This window comes from Parasteatoda tepidariorum, chromosome X1, assembly GCF_043381705.1.
Source record: "Parasteatoda tepidariorum isolate YZ-2023 chromosome X1, CAS_Ptep_4.0, whole genome shotgun sequence".
Classification (NCBI taxonomy): Eukaryota; Metazoa; Arthropoda; class Arachnida; order Araneae; family Theridiidae; genus Parasteatoda; species Parasteatoda tepidariorum.
The window spans coordinates 12,581,361-12,602,406 of NC_092214.1; the positions used below are offsets into that span (position 1 = coordinate 12,581,361).

Consider the following 21,046-nt stretch of genomic DNA (forward strand, 5'->3'; position numbering starts at 1 on the left):
TGACACAATTTCTTGGGTTTATTAACATTTTTATTCATTTATAAAGTCATTCTTTGATTCAACCATTCTCTAAATTGCTTTTCAATCTCTTGCCAATAAACAAATTAGCTGTTATTTATTGCTACGCATTCATGTATGTGTGGAAATACCATGTTAAGCAGATAGAGAGCGCTGTTGCTTTCAGATGTTTCTTGCTAGTTTAATTTAGACTTAGAATCAAAAATGAGATCAAAACCAATTTATTAATAGTTTTCGGAATATTTAATACCTTATTTGAATATATTAACTGCTTTGAAATGACAATTTTATTTACTAGCCTCAAACTAGAGTTAATAGTAGGCAGAAAATAAAAATCAGTTAATAGTCATAGTTATGCTTATCATACTGATACAGAAAGAAAGCAATGATCGCCAAAACATAGATAAAAGCGAGCCTAAGAGTGTATTTGGCGAAGATCCCTCTTACAGTGGGGGTTACCCTTTATTTTAGGAATCAGTTGAACTGCAGCCTTGATGTTCGAAAGACGTTGGGCTACAGCCGGGGAGTGCATTTAGTTTCTCCCTCCTTTTTATACTTATCTTCTAATTGTAATCAAGAGAAATTATTAATTAAAATAAATTTAAAGTTAACTAAGTGTTATCAATCTTTACTAATCTTTAACATAGATTTATTTAATACGTATTTTTCATCTTTCTTTGGGTGTTACGGGGAAGTTAGATTTACAACTTCTCTTGGTTCTTTTATCATTTTTCTCTTGTTGACATTCAACTAACGGATGCTGAACTTAATGCTCAAGGGTTGTGACGTATTGTTTCTGATGTTTCTTTTTATGTTGAATCAAATAAAACCTCCAAAAAGTCGATAGAACAAAAGTTATAAAAAATTTTATGGATAAAAGGTACTGTTTTGTACTTATGCACATGAATGCATTTGATATTACTGTAGAGATAAGCAGCATTTAGTTACTTTTTACTTTTAATCGAATAAGAGCGAATCCAAATTAATAATTTTGAAGTTATCAGAATTAAAATGATCTAATGCATAAATAGTACAGTTTTTGATTTAAACCTATTTACACATCTACATTTCTATCTAGGAAGCAAAACAGTACTCAATATTCAATACTTTAGGTGCTTATGCCAAAATTGTAAACATCAAAATTTATGCTTATTACATAGTTGCCAACTCTACTGGATTTTTCCAGTTTCTCTTGGTCTACTGGTTTAATAAAAATTCTCCTGGTTTTTGTACATTTTAGAAAACTCCCTAAAATTTAGTAATTTTCCTAAGAAATCCCTATTGAAATAGAATTTTTGCACAGATTATTGCTTGAATATTTAAATAAGTACTACTAATATATAAGGATGCACCCCTCATTTATAGAAATTAAATTAGAACTTTTTTTTTGTTCTGAAATGTTCAGTTTATTTTTATTCAGAACTTCCTTTTTAAATTAATTAAAAGAGATCTTAATTATTTCTTATGAATTATATGCCTATTCAAAATTACCAGTAAACATAATTCAAAACATTTCAAGCATATTTAATACCAATCATGACTGAAAAATATTGCAGTTTTTCTATTTTGATGTCCATAAAAATTCCCTATGTGTAAAATATTTAGCACATATTGCAACAGTTATCATAAAATTTATATTATTTTGCAAAATCTACTGGATTTTTGCCTACCCATGTTGACAGCTATGTTATTAAGAAAAAATTAAAGTACTTCTAAACTGTTCGGCCTATTGGTTTAAATTTTCATTCGATTCAGCGCTAAATAAAAGTTTTTTTTGTTGGAAAGTTAATATGTTCAAAATAAGGTAATAAATATTTCTGAAACTGTTTAGAATAAATTTGTTTTACTCTCATTTGATTTGGTTTTATCTCATTTTACTAATCATAAGAAATTGGCACGATTTATCTATAATTTTTTTATTTATTATTTTTGATCTATTAGTTGTAACGATTTGGATGAGGTCGATTCAGTGTAAAAAATACATCATAATGGTCTATATAGACCCTTTGCTACAACCCAATAAGTTCTTCAGTGAGACTTACTGTGGGAAGTATCTGACACCTCAGGAGAAGGTTTCACATACTCTGCCATGCAAATGATTTTTATATATTTGCCATCTTTGTATGGTAAACTACTTATTGCACAAAACTTTTCTCATTTTTTATTTTTATTTTATTAGTCTTTTGAAATTCTATTTTAGTGTTCATAGCATTTGCAATAGAAAGAAAATAGTTGTCAAGCCACTTTTTTCGGAATCAATCATGAAGCAATTACTTTTTTTTTAATTACACGGCATTTCTTATAAGTGGCTTGAATAACATTTTTAAAACAATTTACAGCTTTCCCTTAACTATTTCTAAATTCGATTACTCAGGCATGGGCATCAAATTGTAATGCCACATTATAAGATAGTTGAATCAGTAACCATAGGTCTGTGAATTGATTTTGTTTCTGCTATAATTAGGGCTTCCTTTCCAGCAAATTTTATACTTTAATAGTTTTTACCAAGAGATTTAAGGATCTTGATTGATGTTGAAAATTTTAGTTTCTTGTTAATTTAGGGTCAATTTTAAGGTCACGCCAAAAATATATCACATATATATTTTTTTTGGTACTACTCATTGGTATGTATTTGCAGAAATGTGATTGGTACTAGTAGATTTTGACGGTCTAGGAGTTCCTTTTGACATTTGATTTTCGATGCAGAGTATTTTTGTCAGATGAGTCGGTGTGAACATAATAGTAGAACAAACAGTGCGGTGATTCACTTATAAATCGTTTTCTCAAAGTTCAAAAGGACGTTAAATTTTTACCACTCAACCTTCGAGAAAAAACTTTTTTCAAACAAACAGCGTGTGTTTTATAGTTTTACGTAAAGAACATGTCAGGAAAGTTTTAAGAAAATAAAAGAAGTATCAAAACGAGTGAGATTTGCCCAGAATTCTTTTTTAAACTTTTACTTTTTTTGTTTGTTTGATTTAGACCACCGTGAGGCGGCTAGTAAAATGTTAATGAAATTAAATTGTGTTTGTAAATAAATTGTGGATGTATGACTTAAAACTAAAAAGAGTTGAACTTTCTACAGAAATCCTGACTTAACTTGCTCTAAAATTAGAACTCCCCTTTTTCTAGATTGCAGTTATTTCACTACAATGTTATGATGATTATAAATTTGTATTGGTAAAGTCTGTGAAAAACACCTGCTGTGTAGTTTTCTAACTGGCAAAAGTGATGGAAGATGGCCTCTTTTGAATTCTTGCCATCTGATGAGTAACAGGAAATAAATTATTATCAGAACAAATTTCTATATTAATATTCAGGTTGTCACTTGTAATCCCATTAGCGTATCTTCCACAAAAGATGAGGATTGAACTGTACAAATTATATGTATTAGGATCTGAAAATTCAATGTTAATAAGAATATTTATCAAACTTCTGTTTGTTGAGAGAGTGTTGTTCCTTTCTTAGACCTACGAATCTCTCAGAAGCTTTTTTTTTATGTTTTGTTTCCTTAATCATAAAGGTATTTATTTTATTACATAGTGATAAACAATAAAATTATTACATTGCAATGTATGAGTCACAAAAATAGCTGATAATTTGAAATTATGCATTTAATTTATGAGATCACAAACAGTTGATAATTTTTTTTAAATTATACATATAATTTATGAGTCACATCAACAGCAGATAAATCTATTTGAAACTAATATTAGTGTTAGCATTATTAATTCTATTTATAATGCTAATACATTAGTTTATCAGTCACATCAACAGCAGATAATTCTATTTGTAATTATACATTTACTAAATGAGATCACACTATTTTTTTCACAAACATTTCAAGGAAAACTGTGGTTGTCATTTTGGAATATAGCAAGTTGGTGTAAAATCTAGCAAAATTTTGATAGTTTGTCGTCCTTTACAATGCCTGTATAGGCAAACTCCTCCATAAACCGGTAAAGCAAAAAGAGAGATACCCACTGCTAAAGCTCCAGCACAGAATGCTAATGTACCAAGGACTGGTGCGGCAATGACTTTTCCACCTAAATGAAAATTTTGCAAAAATATCATTAGATAATAAAATAAACATAGGGGAGAGTGGGGTAAGACCGGGTACTTTATTAGTTCTATTTTCTCGTGGGCAAACTATGTTTTATGCTTTGCTAGTCAAGAAGATACCATATTGGTGTGTTGTTTATTAATTATGTGTAGACAAGTTTGTTCTACTATATCTGATCTTTAATGTTCTTATGATTTTAAGCAAGACTTATTTCTTCGTTATAAAAATTACTTTTAGTCCAGTCCATTATATGTTTACTAAAGATTCATACTCTAAAAAACAATAAAGATTCCGTCCTATAGTAGCACTTCTGTTTCGTTCGGATAACCTCTGTTCTCGGTGTAAGGCAGAGAGAATTGACTTTTTCAAGAATTTTTTTTTTAAATGCAGCATATCAATAACTTTTCAGGGATATTGCACACTTCTAAACAATGAATATCGTGATTAAATCTGACTGTCCAACAGTTAAGCTTCAGCAAGCCTACAAATCATCCGGTATTACCCCTTTCCCCCTACATATAAATTAGAGTTGATTCGATAAAATACTTATTGTTTATTCTACAATTTCATGAAGAAATAAAACTTTTCACAAATGAATCCTTCAAAGGCAGGCTATCCAACATGAAGATTGTCATCAAACCTCCTCTGTCACAATGTAAGTTATTCTTAGTATGTCTCAATGTAGGCAGGTTATTCTTTCATATGAAAAGAATTTATCCTCCAATGTTTGTGAAAGTGGAGATTTGATGGTCTGAACTGGCATCATGATGGATGGTTAAGAAAAAGAAAGAGGAAAGGTGCGGTAAATGACGTGAGGTGACATAACTAGTCACCTATCACGTCAACAGTTTTATGGAAAGTGAAGATAATCGCGGGATGGATTGGCAAGTTAGATCTTCATTCTATTGAACATGCCCGTGACGCTCTAGAGAATGAAATTCCAAGGCCTCCACTAAAGTTAACATTCAAAAAATTTTGTTTTTGTAACTCCATAGCTTAAATATAGTAGTCTAAATAGTATTATCCGAAATTAATATTAGTATATATATATATATCTTAAAAAAATACCTAAATAATGTAGGTTTAATATTTAATGCAAGGTTCATTTTTGGCGAGGTTCGCAAAACGACTCGTTGTTTGAATTTGAGATTAAAAGAGAATTTTTTTTCTCTGTCCTTACCTGCTCCTTGAATCTGATTATGATCTATCTATCTATCCGTATATATACTATAGTCCATTAAAATTGCTACGCCAGGAAGGTGACACACCACGGACGTGAAATTTGCAGGACGGATAAAGCATGTTGTGATTTGCAAATGATTAGCTTATCAGCGCATTCATGCGACGCAGGCGGCAGTAGCGACACCTACAATGTGTATAAAAGAAGAGATTTGAGCGTCGTTCTTGGGTAAAAAAGTTTTTGTTATGCCTCGTGTAAGAAGGAGAAATGCCTACCAGCATGTGTCTAAGTTTGATATAGGTCGAATTGTGGCCTCCCGGGAATGCGGTTTATCATACCGAAGTATTGCTGCTCGCGTTGGTCGAGATCCCATGATTGTTAGCAGAATATGGAATCGATGGGTTCATGACAACATAATCAACAGCCGAGAAGACAGACATGTTATCACATGGTCTTAAGGGATCGTAAAGCTACATCACGAACCCTCGAACCGAGAGTCAACAAATGGGGTCATTTGCAAGACAACACGTGTCTGCACGAACAGTTCGATGACGTTTGCAGAAGCATGAACTGTCAGTACTGCGATCATTGCTTCGGCTACCCTTGACTCTGCATCACAGGCAGGAGCGCCTCCAATGGTGTGATCAACGGCGAACCTGGAGGCAGAATAGACATCATCTTTTCAGACAAATCCAGGTTTTGTATACAGCATCATAATGGCAGCATCCATGTTTGGCAACATCATGGCGAACGCCCATTGCCATCCTGCATTCGACATCGTCATACTGGTCCATCACATGGAGTAATGGTATGGGGCGCCATTGGATACACGTCTCAATCACCTCTTGTTCTCATTGCCGGTACTTTGAACGGCAGCCGTTACATTTCTGATGTGTTAGGGCCAGTTGCTCTGCCTTATCTTCGATGCCTCCATAACGCTACGTTTCAGCAGGATAATGCACGACCGCACGTTGCCCGCACTGTCCTGACCTTCCTTGACACAGAACATGTTCGCCTGTTGCCCTTTTCAGCACGTTCTTCTGATCTCTCACCAACTGAAAACGTATCGTCCATGGTTGCTAAGCAACTGGCACGCCACCACTCGTCAGACACGACGGTCGATGAATTGTGGCATAATGTTGAAGCTGTATTGAATGCTATCCGTCTATGCTATCCACCTCTGCTTGACTTGATGCCCAGGAGAATGCTGCCAGGCTGCCAACGGAGGCAGCTATAATCCTGAAATATTAATCACTTGTTCTTCCAACTACAATGGATGTGCTCAATAAATGTCATTCTGTTATTTGCATTCCTTCCTGGTGCAGCAATTTAAATGGCCAGTAAGTAATATATATATATATANTCGCCCAGGAACAATGTTTTCATGGGGCACATTAGGACCCATAATCCTCATAGAACAATCCCTGACGTCTGTAAGCTACTTGAACATAGTTGCAGACCAGGTTCACCCATTCATGGCAACAGCTTTTCCTGCGGGGGATGGTGTTTACCAACAGGATAATGCACCACGTCATAGGGGTCGAATCGTCATGGATTGGTTCGAGGAACATTCCAGTGATTTTCAAGTCATGTCTTGGCCTCCAAATTCACCTGACCTTAATCCAATAGACTCGCAATGTGAGGGAATAGCAGGGCCAGTTGATGCGCGCTTGGTACCAGATACCTCAGACTACCTCTCAGCACCTTGTGGAATCAATGCCACTGCGGGTGCTAGCAGCTTTGAGGGCTAAAGGTGGTCCTACATGTTATTTGCAGGGTGGTTATAATGTAATGGCTCTTCGGTGTATATTGTTCTTTTACAAAAGCCGCAAAAGTCAAAATTCCTATCAAAAGATTATTCATGGGTGAAAATTCAAGGGAATATACTGATTAAGGAAATCTAAAAAATTCCCTATAGTAAGTCCCTATAGTAAGGCGTAATTTGTTAAAACGAATCAAGATAGTCAAATTTTCTTTTTTGGGTGACGATCGATTTTGTTGAAAATTTTCTTGCAACTCATTCCCTTTCAGAGTCCCTGAATAAAAGACACGACAGACTAATTTTGCTTGGCTTTTTCATGATGTAACTGCTAGTAAAACTACGGCCTGAACCCCAAAACCCTGACTGAGAAAATTTCCTTTTTAAAGAATTTATCATAAAATGCTAAAAAAAACTAAAAATAAACCAACTTGTGTCTTGTCTGTGGAAATTATTTGTTTTATCTTCAAATAAGATTGCAGATTCTTATAGGCCGGCATACGGTAGTTTATATGTGGGGTAATTTATATGTGAAATAAACATTAAAATATATTGTATTTCACGCAATAAGAAAAAAGGACGAACGGGAAATATACAACACTTTTTACCACAGAATACTAAAAAAATATGAAGGAATAGATTATTGAACTTATAAATCACTCAAAATCCTTTTGATGTTATGAAAAGTCAGAAGATTCCTTTTATTTCACTCGCACAGGAAACAAATAGAAAAGTGGGAAATAGGTGTGTGAGTGTGAAACGGATCATCAAATCGATGAAAAAGACTGCTGTTCATGTCGAAAATATACAACATTAAAATTAATGTGAAGAAATAAATTTCAGTCAAGAGTTGATCGCATTTTAAGAACCATCGAGTAAGCACCTGGATAATGTTAACTGCTTAGAACCATTTGATATCAAAACTTTAGACTCTAAAAGCTGTAGTCCCGCAGTGGACTGATCGTTGAGACATGGTTCCCAGCAGATCATCGAGCATCACTGGTTGCTGTCCGTGTGCGTGACCACTTGGATCAGTCTATAAAGGGACCCAAGGTGTGCGGTATTGGTCCTCGTTAAACTGTTCTACCGTAATATGTTCGGCTTCGCGTGCAGGTTGTCGGCTACTGAAGTGGGAGTGCCATCCCCTCTGCAGAGGATCAAAATTGTGATGGCATCCTCGGGGATGTTTCCCAGACCGTCGCCAATAGCACATTGTGCAGCTCGATTGCGAAGTAAATGAACTACAGCAACATCAACAACTAAAATCTGTATGCAAAATTATTTCTCACTGGTTACGTTTTCATTGAACTTTTGATTTGCTCATTCATTGCTAAACTTCACTTAAAATTTAAAACTTTTAAGAAAACTTTTATTATGTGAATAATTTTTTTACGATGTTATTCACTCGTGTTTGTGAAAATTGCAGCACCATGAAGAATTATGCAGATCAAATTAAACTTACATGAAATTTAAAGTGAGGTAAAGACATGCTAATGATTAGAATTACACAATTGTGCCAACTCTTTATCAGTCGCTTGTTCCATGTATATCAAGGACTATAAAGATAATCAGTTTATCGTCTTTTGTCTGCTGTAAACGCTTAATTAGTGGTTAACATCAGGGACCGATCAAGACTTACTCAGGCCCAAGGCCCACCAAATTTTCTGGGCCCCTTACAAAATATTTTGAAATTTAATCGTTGGAGAGTAGTCCTAACAATAAAAAAGAATCTATTAAACTGCATGATTCAAGAGAAACATTCTAAGAAATTTTGAAAGTAGACAATTGAAGAATATTTTTCTGAGACAAAGTTAACGCATCTACCAAACGCATTAATCTATTACACATCGAAGCAAAATATAAAACAACAAAGCAATATTATGCCAAAATAAAAATAATTTGGTGACCAAAAACAATTGAAATCAGTGTTTTTCCTAAAAGTCGCTGATTAGCTGAATTATTTTTTACTTAGTACTTAAACCAACACAAAGCTAGCCCACCTTTCATTAGATTTAACAATAAATTCAGCATGCATGCTAATATATTAAGCGTATTAATAATAATTTTTATTAAAAAATACATTTCAACACAGAAAAGGTATACAAAAAGAGCGAAAATTATATCCACTCATAGAAAATTAAAACACGTTTGAGTAATAATTTATTTATTTATAACACATCTTAAAAAATTACATTCATATTCAATGAAAAAGTTGTCAAAATATTGAATACATTTAAAATTCTTAATGAGCAGCCTCATCAGAAACAGGTGGTTCTAATTTATCAACAGTGAAATATTTTGATAAAATATTTCTCTCTCTTTTTTTTGGTTGGCTTCATTATTTAAAGCTTTTTCTTTCTTTTTGAGCAACCAGATTGATAATTAGGTTTCATTAGTCCAAAAATATATCAGGAAAATCAAATTTTTAATGTTGTGGAAGCGTGCAAATCGTTTAAGCCGTTCGTGCAAAAATTGCACCAATTAAAATTCAGTTGTAATTTCGAATTCGATTAATGTAATCGTAATCGTGTTTGCGTGAATTTGGCTGTATCACGATTTTTAAAAAAAAATTGAAATGAAATAAATGCATTTTTTGAGACAAACTGTTTTTTTTCAATATTTAAAAGAAACAGTAATAATGAGGACTAATTTTTGCGGCCCCTCAGGAAATTGTGGGCCCTAGGTGATAATCAGGCCCTGGTTCGCCAAAAGCTGAGAGGGCCATATCAACAACTGACGGAGTTCATATGAAATGCGATAGGGTGGATTTTCGTATCGAGAAATCGTTTTTTGTGACATCAGCGATGCGTGTTTGGAAACAATTATTAAAGGAGAAACAAACAAGACGAAAACATGGCAGTGGCACAACAGTTCGCTGTGATGGACCGATCATTAGACCGAAAGTTATTCCGTGTGATACCTTTTTTTATTTTATACGCTTTACATCTGTGCATTTATGACTGTTGATATGTACATTAACGACTTTTATTTTTTGTTTTGAATCTAAATTTAGTTCTGGCGTTCTAATATCATTGAATAATGAGTCATTTAAGCACTTCCTTATGAAATGAAACTAATATCAAAACTAATAAGATTTTATGGTTTTGTCTAAAATTGTTTTATCTATTGATAAAATATTTTATGATTTTCTAGATTTCTGAAGCAAGTAACACAAGAAAAATGAGTTAGTATCAATTACTTGCTGGGAATTTAAATTGTTACTTAGTATATTTAATTAAAATTCTTAGACTTATTCACTTTAAATTACACATAATTGGGATGATTACACAGAATCGTGATGATTACACATAATTGTGATGATGAGTTTCAGACATACCATTCCTTCCCTCATTTCATCTTGAATTTATAATGTATTTAACTGAAAGTGTCATCATTTTATCGTTTAATATCGTTGCTGCATTATAGAGAATTTTTATTTTAAAAGTGATATACTCTGTTTTTTCTTATTTTATCAATACTTTGATGGCTCTGTATTGTTATTACCGCACCAATTTGCTCATCTGCTAGCATTTTATACTTTTTTCCAAAACCCTATGTAAGCTTCAGGGGATTTTGTTTTATTTTATAACCGTCGTTGAATAGCAAACCCAATTTTTTGGGTTTACGATTACTTATGTTCAACTCCGTAGCGTTGTAATTTTGAACCCAATCTAGAACACAAGGGAACTCCAGGATCAAGTATTGGGAGAAATTTGCCTGCGTCGAGGGCTTTTTGATGGAACTAACCCTCATTTGCGTTACATGGAAAGGAAAACCTCTCACCGCTAGCCTGATGGCATCTAGCCTTTGATACATTTACCACTGACGATATTTCGGTGCAAACCGGATTCTTATCGACCAGCCGCAAAGCAAAATTTTGATCGTTTTTATACATAAAATAGGTATTATTAACACAGCTTCCTGAATCTTGGGTAGTTCTTATCACAGAGCCTATTAACACAAAACCAGTAGTACCTAATTCCACCATTAAATAAGCATTGAATTTAATATTTTTTTCAGGTTTTTGAAAATAAACATTTTAAATTGAAATGTCTCGAAACAGTCTATGAAATGTCTAAATTGAAAGAATTAGAATTGATTATCATACTGTCTGTTAAAACATCATTTTTATGGTTCATCGAATTGAATTTTGGAATCAAAGTGTTCAGTCTATAAAATGTCTAAATTGATGGAATTAGAATTGATTATCATACTGTCTGTTAAAACACATGATTTTTACGGTTCATCGAATTGAATCTGAGAATCAAAGTGTTCAGTAGGTGAATTTGATGAAAAACAAACAACAAACAGTTTGTTAAAACCCTTTTTTTACAGTAAATGGAGAAGGAAATTGTTCATTTAAATTCACACTTCATAATAAATCAGTGTATGAAACATTTTTAGTTTATCTCAATACTAAATTTAATATTTTAAAACCATTATGTTTGAAACTAAAAAAGTAAAATATTTTTGTTAGGTGTTTTCCTGTTAGCCTGGGGATGGGGGTGGGGTGGGAAATTCAACTATTATTTTTTATTTTTCTGTGAACGTCTATTTTGCTCTGTGTTTTTAAAAAAATAAAGTGTATATAAAATAAAAATAATGTGTGTTCAAGAAAAGAAAGACGCCCGGTGGCTGATGCCGGTCAAGGTTGATCTCTTCAGTGGGTCGATAAAGTGAGTACTAAGCATGCTTGAGAGTTAAACACCGAGGGTTCCGCTTTGGACCCAACAAAAACATCTGCTCTTACACCTCAGAGTCTAAAGGTCAAGGAAACTTGGACGGGCATAGTAGGCCCTCTACGGGCTGTCGCGCCACTGAGTTTAGTTTTAAAAAAACAAAAATGAAGCTCAGCTAATACTTCTATTAAAAGTATCATGCTAAGTTAATAAGCGCATTATTATTCAATTAAAGTGGGTTTAATGATGTAGAAGGTGAAGTAAATTCTATAATATGATATAACCTGTAAACATATTTTCTGTTATCAAACACACTAAGCTAAACACTAAATACATGCAAATTTACGATCTACGTATCACTGATACTATGAAGTCAGTCATAAAAAAAAATTGCAGTAATAGATAAATTTGTAATGCAATAATTAAATTGATTAGGATCTTAAATAACTCTTTAATCTTATATTGAACATAATTTTACATATTTTTGTTTGATATTATGATAAAATATTTCCTTGCAAATAAGAAGATTCGCTAATTTGATGCTTACTCCGCACATAAAATTGACTAAAAACTTAAAATGTTAAAAAATAAATAAAACATTGTTAACTGAAGAATATCAGCTTAATAAGAAAAATCTTTATTTCAATATGAAGAATTTTTATATATTATACCCCAATAGCGACGAAAAAAATTTATATAATAAAGAAACAAGGTTCTATTAATTTTTATAATACATTAATTATTATCTTTAAGATTTGAAATGAAAAGTCATTTTTAAAGATCAAGAGTTCGTTAAAATATGTCTTATATTGTAAAAATACTGACTGTACTTACTTGTAATACTTACTGACATAATTACTTATTGACTAAATTTTTTCAAAGGTAAGGTATGTATATATGAATGTATGTAGCATAATAAACAAATACAAAAAACAATAAACACGAAGAAAATTAAGAAAAACTCTTCTTCTCTCTCTCAGTGGCGCGACAGCCCATAGAGGGCCTAGGTCCACTGTGCCTATCTCAGCTTTCTTGACCTTGGGCTCTGGGGTGCAGGTCAGCCGAACGCGAAACCCCCAGTATTTAGTTCCCAAGCATGCTTGGTGCTCATTTATCGACCCACTGAAGGGATGAAAGGCTGAGTCAACTTTGCCCGGCCCAAAGATCGCACCCAGGATCTGTGGCACGGGAGCGCGAAGCGCTACCACATTAAGAAAAACAATAGGTTTTACTTACTGCGCATAAGCTGCAAGTAAATAGAACTCATAAAATAAGATCAAAATGTAGAGAAAATATGGAAAAAATTTCAGAACAATAAAAAGAGGTAGAAAAAATATTTTTTTAAAAAAATTGAGTGCTCCTCACACTAGTGTATTGATTATTTTGTTTTCGGTATATTGATACAATATTAGAATTAAAGATTTTGTTCTCTCCCTTAAAAATTATGATGTATATAAGCTTCAAGATCTTATTATTGACTTTTCTTTTATTAATTTACACTTCAAAATTCTTTGTTTCGATCTTTTAAAAGCCAAAATGAGTAAAATTTCACCAAATAAAAAGAAAATTCAGATAATTTATGTTTCGTTATTTACTTTCAAAATACTATTTTGGATAAGATCAAATTTCATAATACTTTTAAAAATTTTAAAACTTTATTTCCTTTAAAAGATTTAAAGATAATTAAAAGCTTTAAATAAAATAAATATCTTGGTAGAACAATATTTAATTATAATGATATAAGCAAAAATTTAGGGAGGATTAATATATCCGATTATGAATGTCACACTGAAGAGGTTCATCAACATATTATTACTGGTAATTCAAATATTATAGAAAATTAATTTCTATAAGAGGAGAGAGAGGAGAGAAGAATTTAATGATAAATTCATATTCACTAATCATTGATCTTAATCTTATTTTTGCATTTTTATNCTAACCATGTTATACTGTTTTTTGTAAATAGGTTCTTTTTTGAAATTTGCTCCAGGGAGTAAAAATCGCAATTTTTATCAATTATGTCAAACATACAGCATCTTTTTTGCCCTTTACCTTTTGTTTAATACATAGACTTTACAAGTAAGTCAAATTTGTTTGGCTTCTGTCTCTTTCTGTGCCTGAACTTCATTATCCTTAATTTATGGACGTGAGTGTATTTACCTCGAGGAATTCTTTTTGCTTCGTAATCATGATGATAATATTAATTTAAATATTTTGGATTTGGGTACAATAAAAGAAGAAAATATTTGCTCTGTTGCTTTATAAGATAAAAGAAATTGTTTTAATTTTAATATAAATATACTAATTACTTGGAATTCTAATGTTTCTAGGAACATCTATATAAATACCACTTTTAATGAAATGAATAGAATTAAAAGAATTTGTAGTAGTATTTATTTATGCAAGAAAGAAATAGATAAACTGTTTCAAAATTTGATAAGAAAAAGACAATGAATACCCAACTAAAGTAACTAAATTCTATATAAAATTATTGAGTAAATTGTATATTATAGTAAATAAATTTGCTAAAAATTTCTTTGTTAATTAATATATTTTTTACCAAGTGCAAATCCGTGGTTAATTAAATGTGCAAAACACGTAATTCATGTTTCCCTCTCTTTTCTATTTAATTTTTTTTTTTAATAACTGCACTCTTATTTTATCCAATTAAGTGGGTACTTTATAAACATCACACTAGTGCTGCATAATGGGCTACTGGCAACGAGTCGGGAATCATCCCTGAAGATGATCCGAAGATATGTCATAGCAATTTTGATTCTCTGCAGAGGGGATGGCTCCTTGACTCAATAGCTGGACAACCTGAGCGCGAAGTCGAGCACCTTACGGTAAAACAGTTTAACGAGGACCGATACAGCACATCCTCAAGCCTTTCGCAGGCTGATGTGCAGGCAAAGTGGTCAACACTTTCCAAAGTCTCCCCTGAACGATGCAATTGAAACTTTTTAACTACTTTTGAGACCCGGATAAAATTGCTTTCTTCATCAACTGTCCAGATTTAAGGACGATAGCTCAAACGATTCTGGAGTTATAACGAAGACCATCACACAGAAACTCTTCATTTTAATTAAATTTTAATTTAAAATTTTTGAAAATATATTTAATTTTTTTATCTTTAAAGTGAAGGCTAAGAAAGTTTAATTTTCTGCTTTTCAGCAAGAAAAATTGGCAAAGAATAAAATCTTTCGCTGGGCATAACATATACTGTGATGTATATATTGTGCAACTATTGAAAGCCCGAGCATAATTTTTCATTTCATAAACCCTTCCTGTAAAGAGATAGGGCTTTCGATTTAAATAAATAAATATATAAATGCGTTTTTTTTCTCGATTTACATGTGTATTTTTTATAATTATTAATACATTTTGTTAACATTTATTAACAGATTTCCCTAACATTTACTTCTTTAAGAAGAGATTACGAAATTATTCGTATAAGAGTTATGCTACAGTTAAATTTCCATGCATAGCCATGATTGAAAAATAATAAAAAATCAAATATAATCCAAATATTCACAAAATATATTTTCAATAAAACAGTAGTATAATTGTAAATTAGCGAATAAATAAATAAAGATGATAGAGATAAAAAATAAGTTTAAACGACACGACATCAAAATAATGAAAACTTTTGACATTTAAAAAATTGAAAATTTTCCTAAATTTTTTTTTCAAAATGTTGATAAAAAATCACTATAATTAATAAAAATTTACATTGTACGTAAATTAAACTAAATAACTACAATCAGGAGAACTTAACATTAACATCATAAAGTTACAATCGAAATAATGAGAAAACTGGTATAAGTTGAGTATCATAATTTAGAAAAATTAAAATGCGCATAAATGTAAACCAACGAAAAATTGAAACCAACATTAAAACCTTTGAGAACTTATATTTAAGAATCATTACGTAATATTTATAAGGAATTAATAATAATTAGAGCCCGGATCTTGATGACCTAAAAAATCTCAATTAATGCCCTTAAAAAGTGCAAAAAATGTCCTTAAAAAGTGCGAAAAATGCCCTTAAAAATGCTAAAATTGCGCTGAAAATGCCTTATGACATGACTAAAATAAAGTAAAAATATTGAACTAAAACAATGTTTTACTCATTAAAATTATTATAAGTAATTTCAAAAAATATAAAGCAATGCAATACTTGTTCATTAAAGTTTGAAAAATATGTTTTATATCCTAAAATAACAAAGAAAGGAAAATATATTGACACCAAAATATTTTTATTTTGTATAGAAACTTTAATGGATATAACAACTTCCATCTCATAATATTACTAAATATCAGAATTACATTGGATTATTAAATGTTTTTTGATAATTTGAAATGTAAACGAGCGTCTCTTGTCTGAAAGTAAATTTTCATTCCTGCAGAAGCTTCTTTCAACGTCTACTGATGTTATAGGTGCGTACTTGAAAAAGACGGTCTCACTTACTGACAATNGTTACAATCGAAATAATGAAAAAACTGGTATAAGTTGAGTATCATAACTAAGAAAAATTAAAATGCGCATAAATGTAAACCAAGGAAAAATTGAAACCAACATTAAAACCTTTGAGAACTTATATTTAAGAAACATTACGCAATGTTTATAAGAAATTAATAATAATTAATAACTGAACATTAATAACATAACATAAATTTAATTAAATAAACACCATCAATATTAAGTGATAAATATAGAATTATTTTATTTCATTTTTTATAAATTGTCTGAAATTAAATAATTTAAACTTAAATCAAGAATAAGTTTTTGAAATTTTAAGATAATAACTTTCAAAAAAGCACGTGCTTTCTTCTACTAATCAGCATTATAATCAGCTTGTTATAAATAATTTGCAAATAAGAGGCGATGAAGGATAATCTTCTAGCACCCCTCTCCAAGCTTCATCTTAGTTCTTCACCCCTCCGATTTTCCTTCTCCGATTTTGACAGTTGAAGATTGATTAAGGATTACACCCACTGAAGAGGGAGAGAATTCGTGTGGCAAGGGAGTAGGAACAGGTAAAAGATGTATTAAATTTCCCGTTAACTTGGGAAATTTTAATCATCAAGATGTTATAAAAATACTTAAATAAAAATACCTTAATATGCCCAAAATTTTTAATTGGCTTGTGTATTGTAAAAAAATTGGTTCACAAGTTTCTGAGGTAAGGGCACTTTGAAACATTAGCCCCTTGCCTGTGGAATATATTTGAGAAAAACGTACCAAAAATGGAATAAACAAAATTTCACTTTAATGTTGTTCATTATTGTCATGAAAATGTTAGAAATAGATAACTGTGTAAAACACAAAATTTTAAACGAAATAACCACAATTCAATATTTTCACATAACAGGGAAAGATGAATGGATCACAGTAATTTTTGCTCAAATTATAGCAAAATAAATCAAATGACATAATTTTCAAGATAAATATAATAATCTAATACAACAAATATTATTATTTATATCAACTGTCATGAATTCCATGACCCACAGAGTCCTTTGAATTTTCGACAAATAGCGCGAAACGGCCGAACTTTTCGAAAGGAAAATTTAAAAATATGTGTCGCCATCTATTGAAAAAATAGTAAATTACATGTTATGCATTTTACGAACTAAATTCGGGCTTTATGGAATTGAAGCACCGATTTTTCTTTCGCTCGAACTCAGGTCGGGCATTCCGAAATTATCGCATTTGCATTACCCGAACTGAGTTCGGGTGTCACAAGTAATTGTAATTAATTGAATTTAAATTAAATTTAAACTCATTAGAGTATTTAAATATGATAAATTCATTTCTTACGAAAATTTCATTCTATTGATTTTAAATTTCGAATTAATACTGTTTCGTCCAGAAAAATAAATAATATTCGAATTAAATCTTACCAAATAAAGCCCCTCTTATCATTTTTCTCTGTAATGGTTGATCTGCCTTGAATCTGTATCGACAACCAAATATACTGAGCTTGCTATAATGATCACCAAAGAACTTCAAATACCGAAATCTTTCACCACATTTGTAACAGAAATCTGTTTTACAACGTGTACAATGCATGTGATCACAACCAGTCGTCCTTTGAATGTAAATCTGGAAAATAAAAATATTTATTTGAATTATTGCATAAATTCCTCTCATATGTTTCGTTAAAATTATTTCGAATGATAATGCTTTCAAGAAATTTTTTTTTTAACTTTTATTTTCTGACATTTTTGGAATCATTTAAAGAATCTTCGCAATATTACAGCTTTCACCGGGTAAATAACTACAGTCGGACCTTTATTTAACGAATTCGCTAAATCCCGATAACAAGTTAGTTATATGGAAAATTCGTAAAATNCTTGAATTTTTTAAAAAAATTTAAATTTTTTAAATTGTGGTTTGTCGATTTCCCTTTTCTTTTTGAAAATCAGTTTAATAATATAATACAAATGAAAATCTATTATTACTTTTAATATTACAGGCCTTAAAAAATTTTTTTAAAAAAGGGTACCGTGTAGCCTTAAACACCAGAAAACAGGTTTCAAATTCATACTCACTAGACATAATTAAAATAGCAACTGATACACCTTTATCTTGTAAACTAGTATCTACTATTTATTTTATAAATCTTAACCATAAAAGAACTCTGCATGGAAAGCAAGAATAGAGCAAAACATTATCCAGTGTTACACTATCATATTACATACATTTTCAACTAAAAAAGGCTAAATTTTATTTATAAAATTATAACTGCATTTAAAGTGAAAGTAATTTTAAACATACATTACCGCATGCGTTCTTAAGTTTAATTGCTACGGATAAAATTCGATAGTTTTGTCTGAGTTTTTCCTTTGAAATGCAAAGAAAAAGGCAAAGAATTTGCTGCTTTTTCTAAACGTTAAGTGGCCTTGAAAATAATTCAAAGTTATTTCCCCTATAAAATGCGTTAACAAGCTTGAAATGTTCTGAAATATTATGGGAAATAGGGAAAGTGGATTTCAAAGAAAAGTTCGTTAAATAGAAAATTCACTTCGTTTTTTGGAAGTTATTTTACGAAGAAAATTACAAAATGTTCTTGGTTCCTCGAAAAAAAAAATCGCAAAATAGAGAAATTTGTAAAATGGAAGTTCGTTAAATAGAAGTCCAACTCTATAGCTTGTAATACTCATAGATTTATGTACTGGTTGCTAAGTATTATGTACTGGTTGCTAGTAAGCCATTACTCTGAACCGGTGAATTGAACAATTAATTATTAATCGAAATTGATACGGAAATTAATAGAATCGAAGAATATTCTGAAACAATAATCAAGCGTTAATCCCGCATCACCAGGTTTTTAAAAGAAAACAATAAAGAAAATAGTGAAGTGAAGTAATGCAGTTAAACTTCCAAAACGAAAGCATAAATAAATTTCAAGGTGAAACAACACTATTAATTGAATCTTAAAATCAATTTCAAATCACTATTCAAGATAAAAAAAAGTTTGACTGAGATGCAAAAAAATACATATTTAAAGAGTTTACTTGGTGGAATCGCTTTAAATGGTTCGTTTTGACTTATAAAAAAAGTATCGAATTGTTAATTGGCAATTTTGGATGCGAAGATTTAACGTTCAATATTCATATTAATCGCTTATTGATTTTTCAAATTATTAAAGAAATTTGCTAAATTTATATAATAATTTAGAAGTAAAAATGAAATCTTTAGGTATGTGGGACGGCACTTATTGCCAAGATATAAAATATAGTAGTTTAAGAACAGGTAAATACAAAATAATTATATTTTGTAATACGAGTGAGAAGGAGCATACATTAAAATGAAAGGCAGTGAGTTTTATTACCTGAAAGATAATACATTAACTATAATGTAATTATAACTTACGAACTGTAACTGTGATTAATTGATGTAATCATTGAGCCATTGGATACTGAGTTCATGGGTTTCACTTAATAAACATTTGAATTCATTTTAGAACATGATCGTACATTTATATAACAGTGCAATGTTTTGAAGCAGAGAAGTAAAATTTTTTGGATACCAGTGATGGAAGGTCTGAAACCCTCTTTGAATTTTGACCGCCAACTGGGAGATTCAAATATGCAACTTCACGTAATATAATATAAGAAATCCCTGCTAGATCAATTTTGTTTCTAGCAGAAAAAAAAATTTCTTGATATAAACCTTCTATTCTACTTCATCCCCCGCCTGATTGGAAATGATGTTATTGCTGAGGTTGTTTATATGACGATCCCCATCCTTCTGAGCACTCCTGGAATAATGTCCTTCAAAGGAGTGTTTCCCACTGCAATTCTGCTACTCAAATCTAAATAATTCTTTATTCATTTTTTTTATTTTTCATAATCTATTCGAAGAATTGTACCCCATCATTATCTTTAATATCTCAATTGCAATTTAAATGTTTACATTTAATTTTTTCATAATTATTGAGGAAGCTTTATTTTGATTATTTTGTTATTTCGATTTTTCTTCTGATAATTCATTCTTTCTATTATTTTTATTTTCTTCCTTTTAAGTTCAACTGGTTATTTGGCGTGTTTTTTGGTAACCCTAAATTAATCATTTATTCTAATTACAGATGAAATGACATTTTAAATTATTTCAATGTTGCTATTCATCTTCATTATTTACTATGTTGTTATTTTACCTTTTTCTACATAATTGTTTCTATGAATTGTCTATGAATGGTGTTTTCAATATAAATGTAAACAATAACAATATCCTGCTCAATACTTGCTCTAGTTCTGCAACTGCTTACTACAGCTTATTCTACGAGGCGATATTCTCAAATGGATAATTTTGTTTTTAACAAAAGAAATAAATTATATAATTTTTAAGCTCAAATCTGTTGTATTTCATAAGATAATAACGATAAGTAATTCTGGTGAGTAAGAAGTGAAAATTTGTTTTATTTCTTTAGAGATGCATTGCGAAAAAGGTGACATGGTTGCTAGATTTTGAATAACTCCCTTTTTTGGCAATCCTGATTTGGCCTCTTTCAATTTGTTTATTATTGTTTGTTCTTGTTGCAAGCTGTGCATCATCTTACGTTAGTGTTAGCACCTTTAGCATTGTAAACACAAGTAATAAGTAATCAAATACCACGTTTGCAAGAATCACAATGTTCTCTTGCAAGTTCTCAAAACACAATGATCGCGTTGTGAGCCAAATGGCTTTAAAATACACCCGAAACAGTAACCTGGAAGTATAGGCGTATAGAGCTTGCAGCGTTCCCTTGTGTAAAAAATGCGGTCCATAGGGATTTTTAAAATTAGAGATACTTAGCCAAGTAAATAACCAGGCAAAAGGGCTGCAGGTTTTTTTTTCC

The 21,046-nt window shown here is 31.1% G+C and overlaps 1 protein-coding gene across 1 annotated transcript in view; it reads right to left on the bottom strand.

Moving 5' to 3' along the window:
- Positions 1 to 3,617: 3,617 nt before the first annotated feature.
- LOC107452016 (E3 ubiquitin-protein ligase RNF217) overlaps positions 3,618 to 21,046 on the bottom strand; it is a 60,803-nt gene continuing 43,374 nt past the window's right edge. Inside the window, exons 3-4 of the mRNA XM_016068292.3 lie at positions 17,607 to 17,808; positions 3,618 to 4,064 (exon numbers count right to left, since the gene is read on the bottom strand). Of these exons, the coding sequence (XP_015923778.1) occupies positions 3,880 to 4,064; positions 17,607 to 17,808 (387 nt within the window). The 3' untranslated portion in view covers positions 3,618 to 3,879. The remainder of the gene's footprint in view (positions 4,065 to 17,606; positions 17,809 to 21,046) is intronic.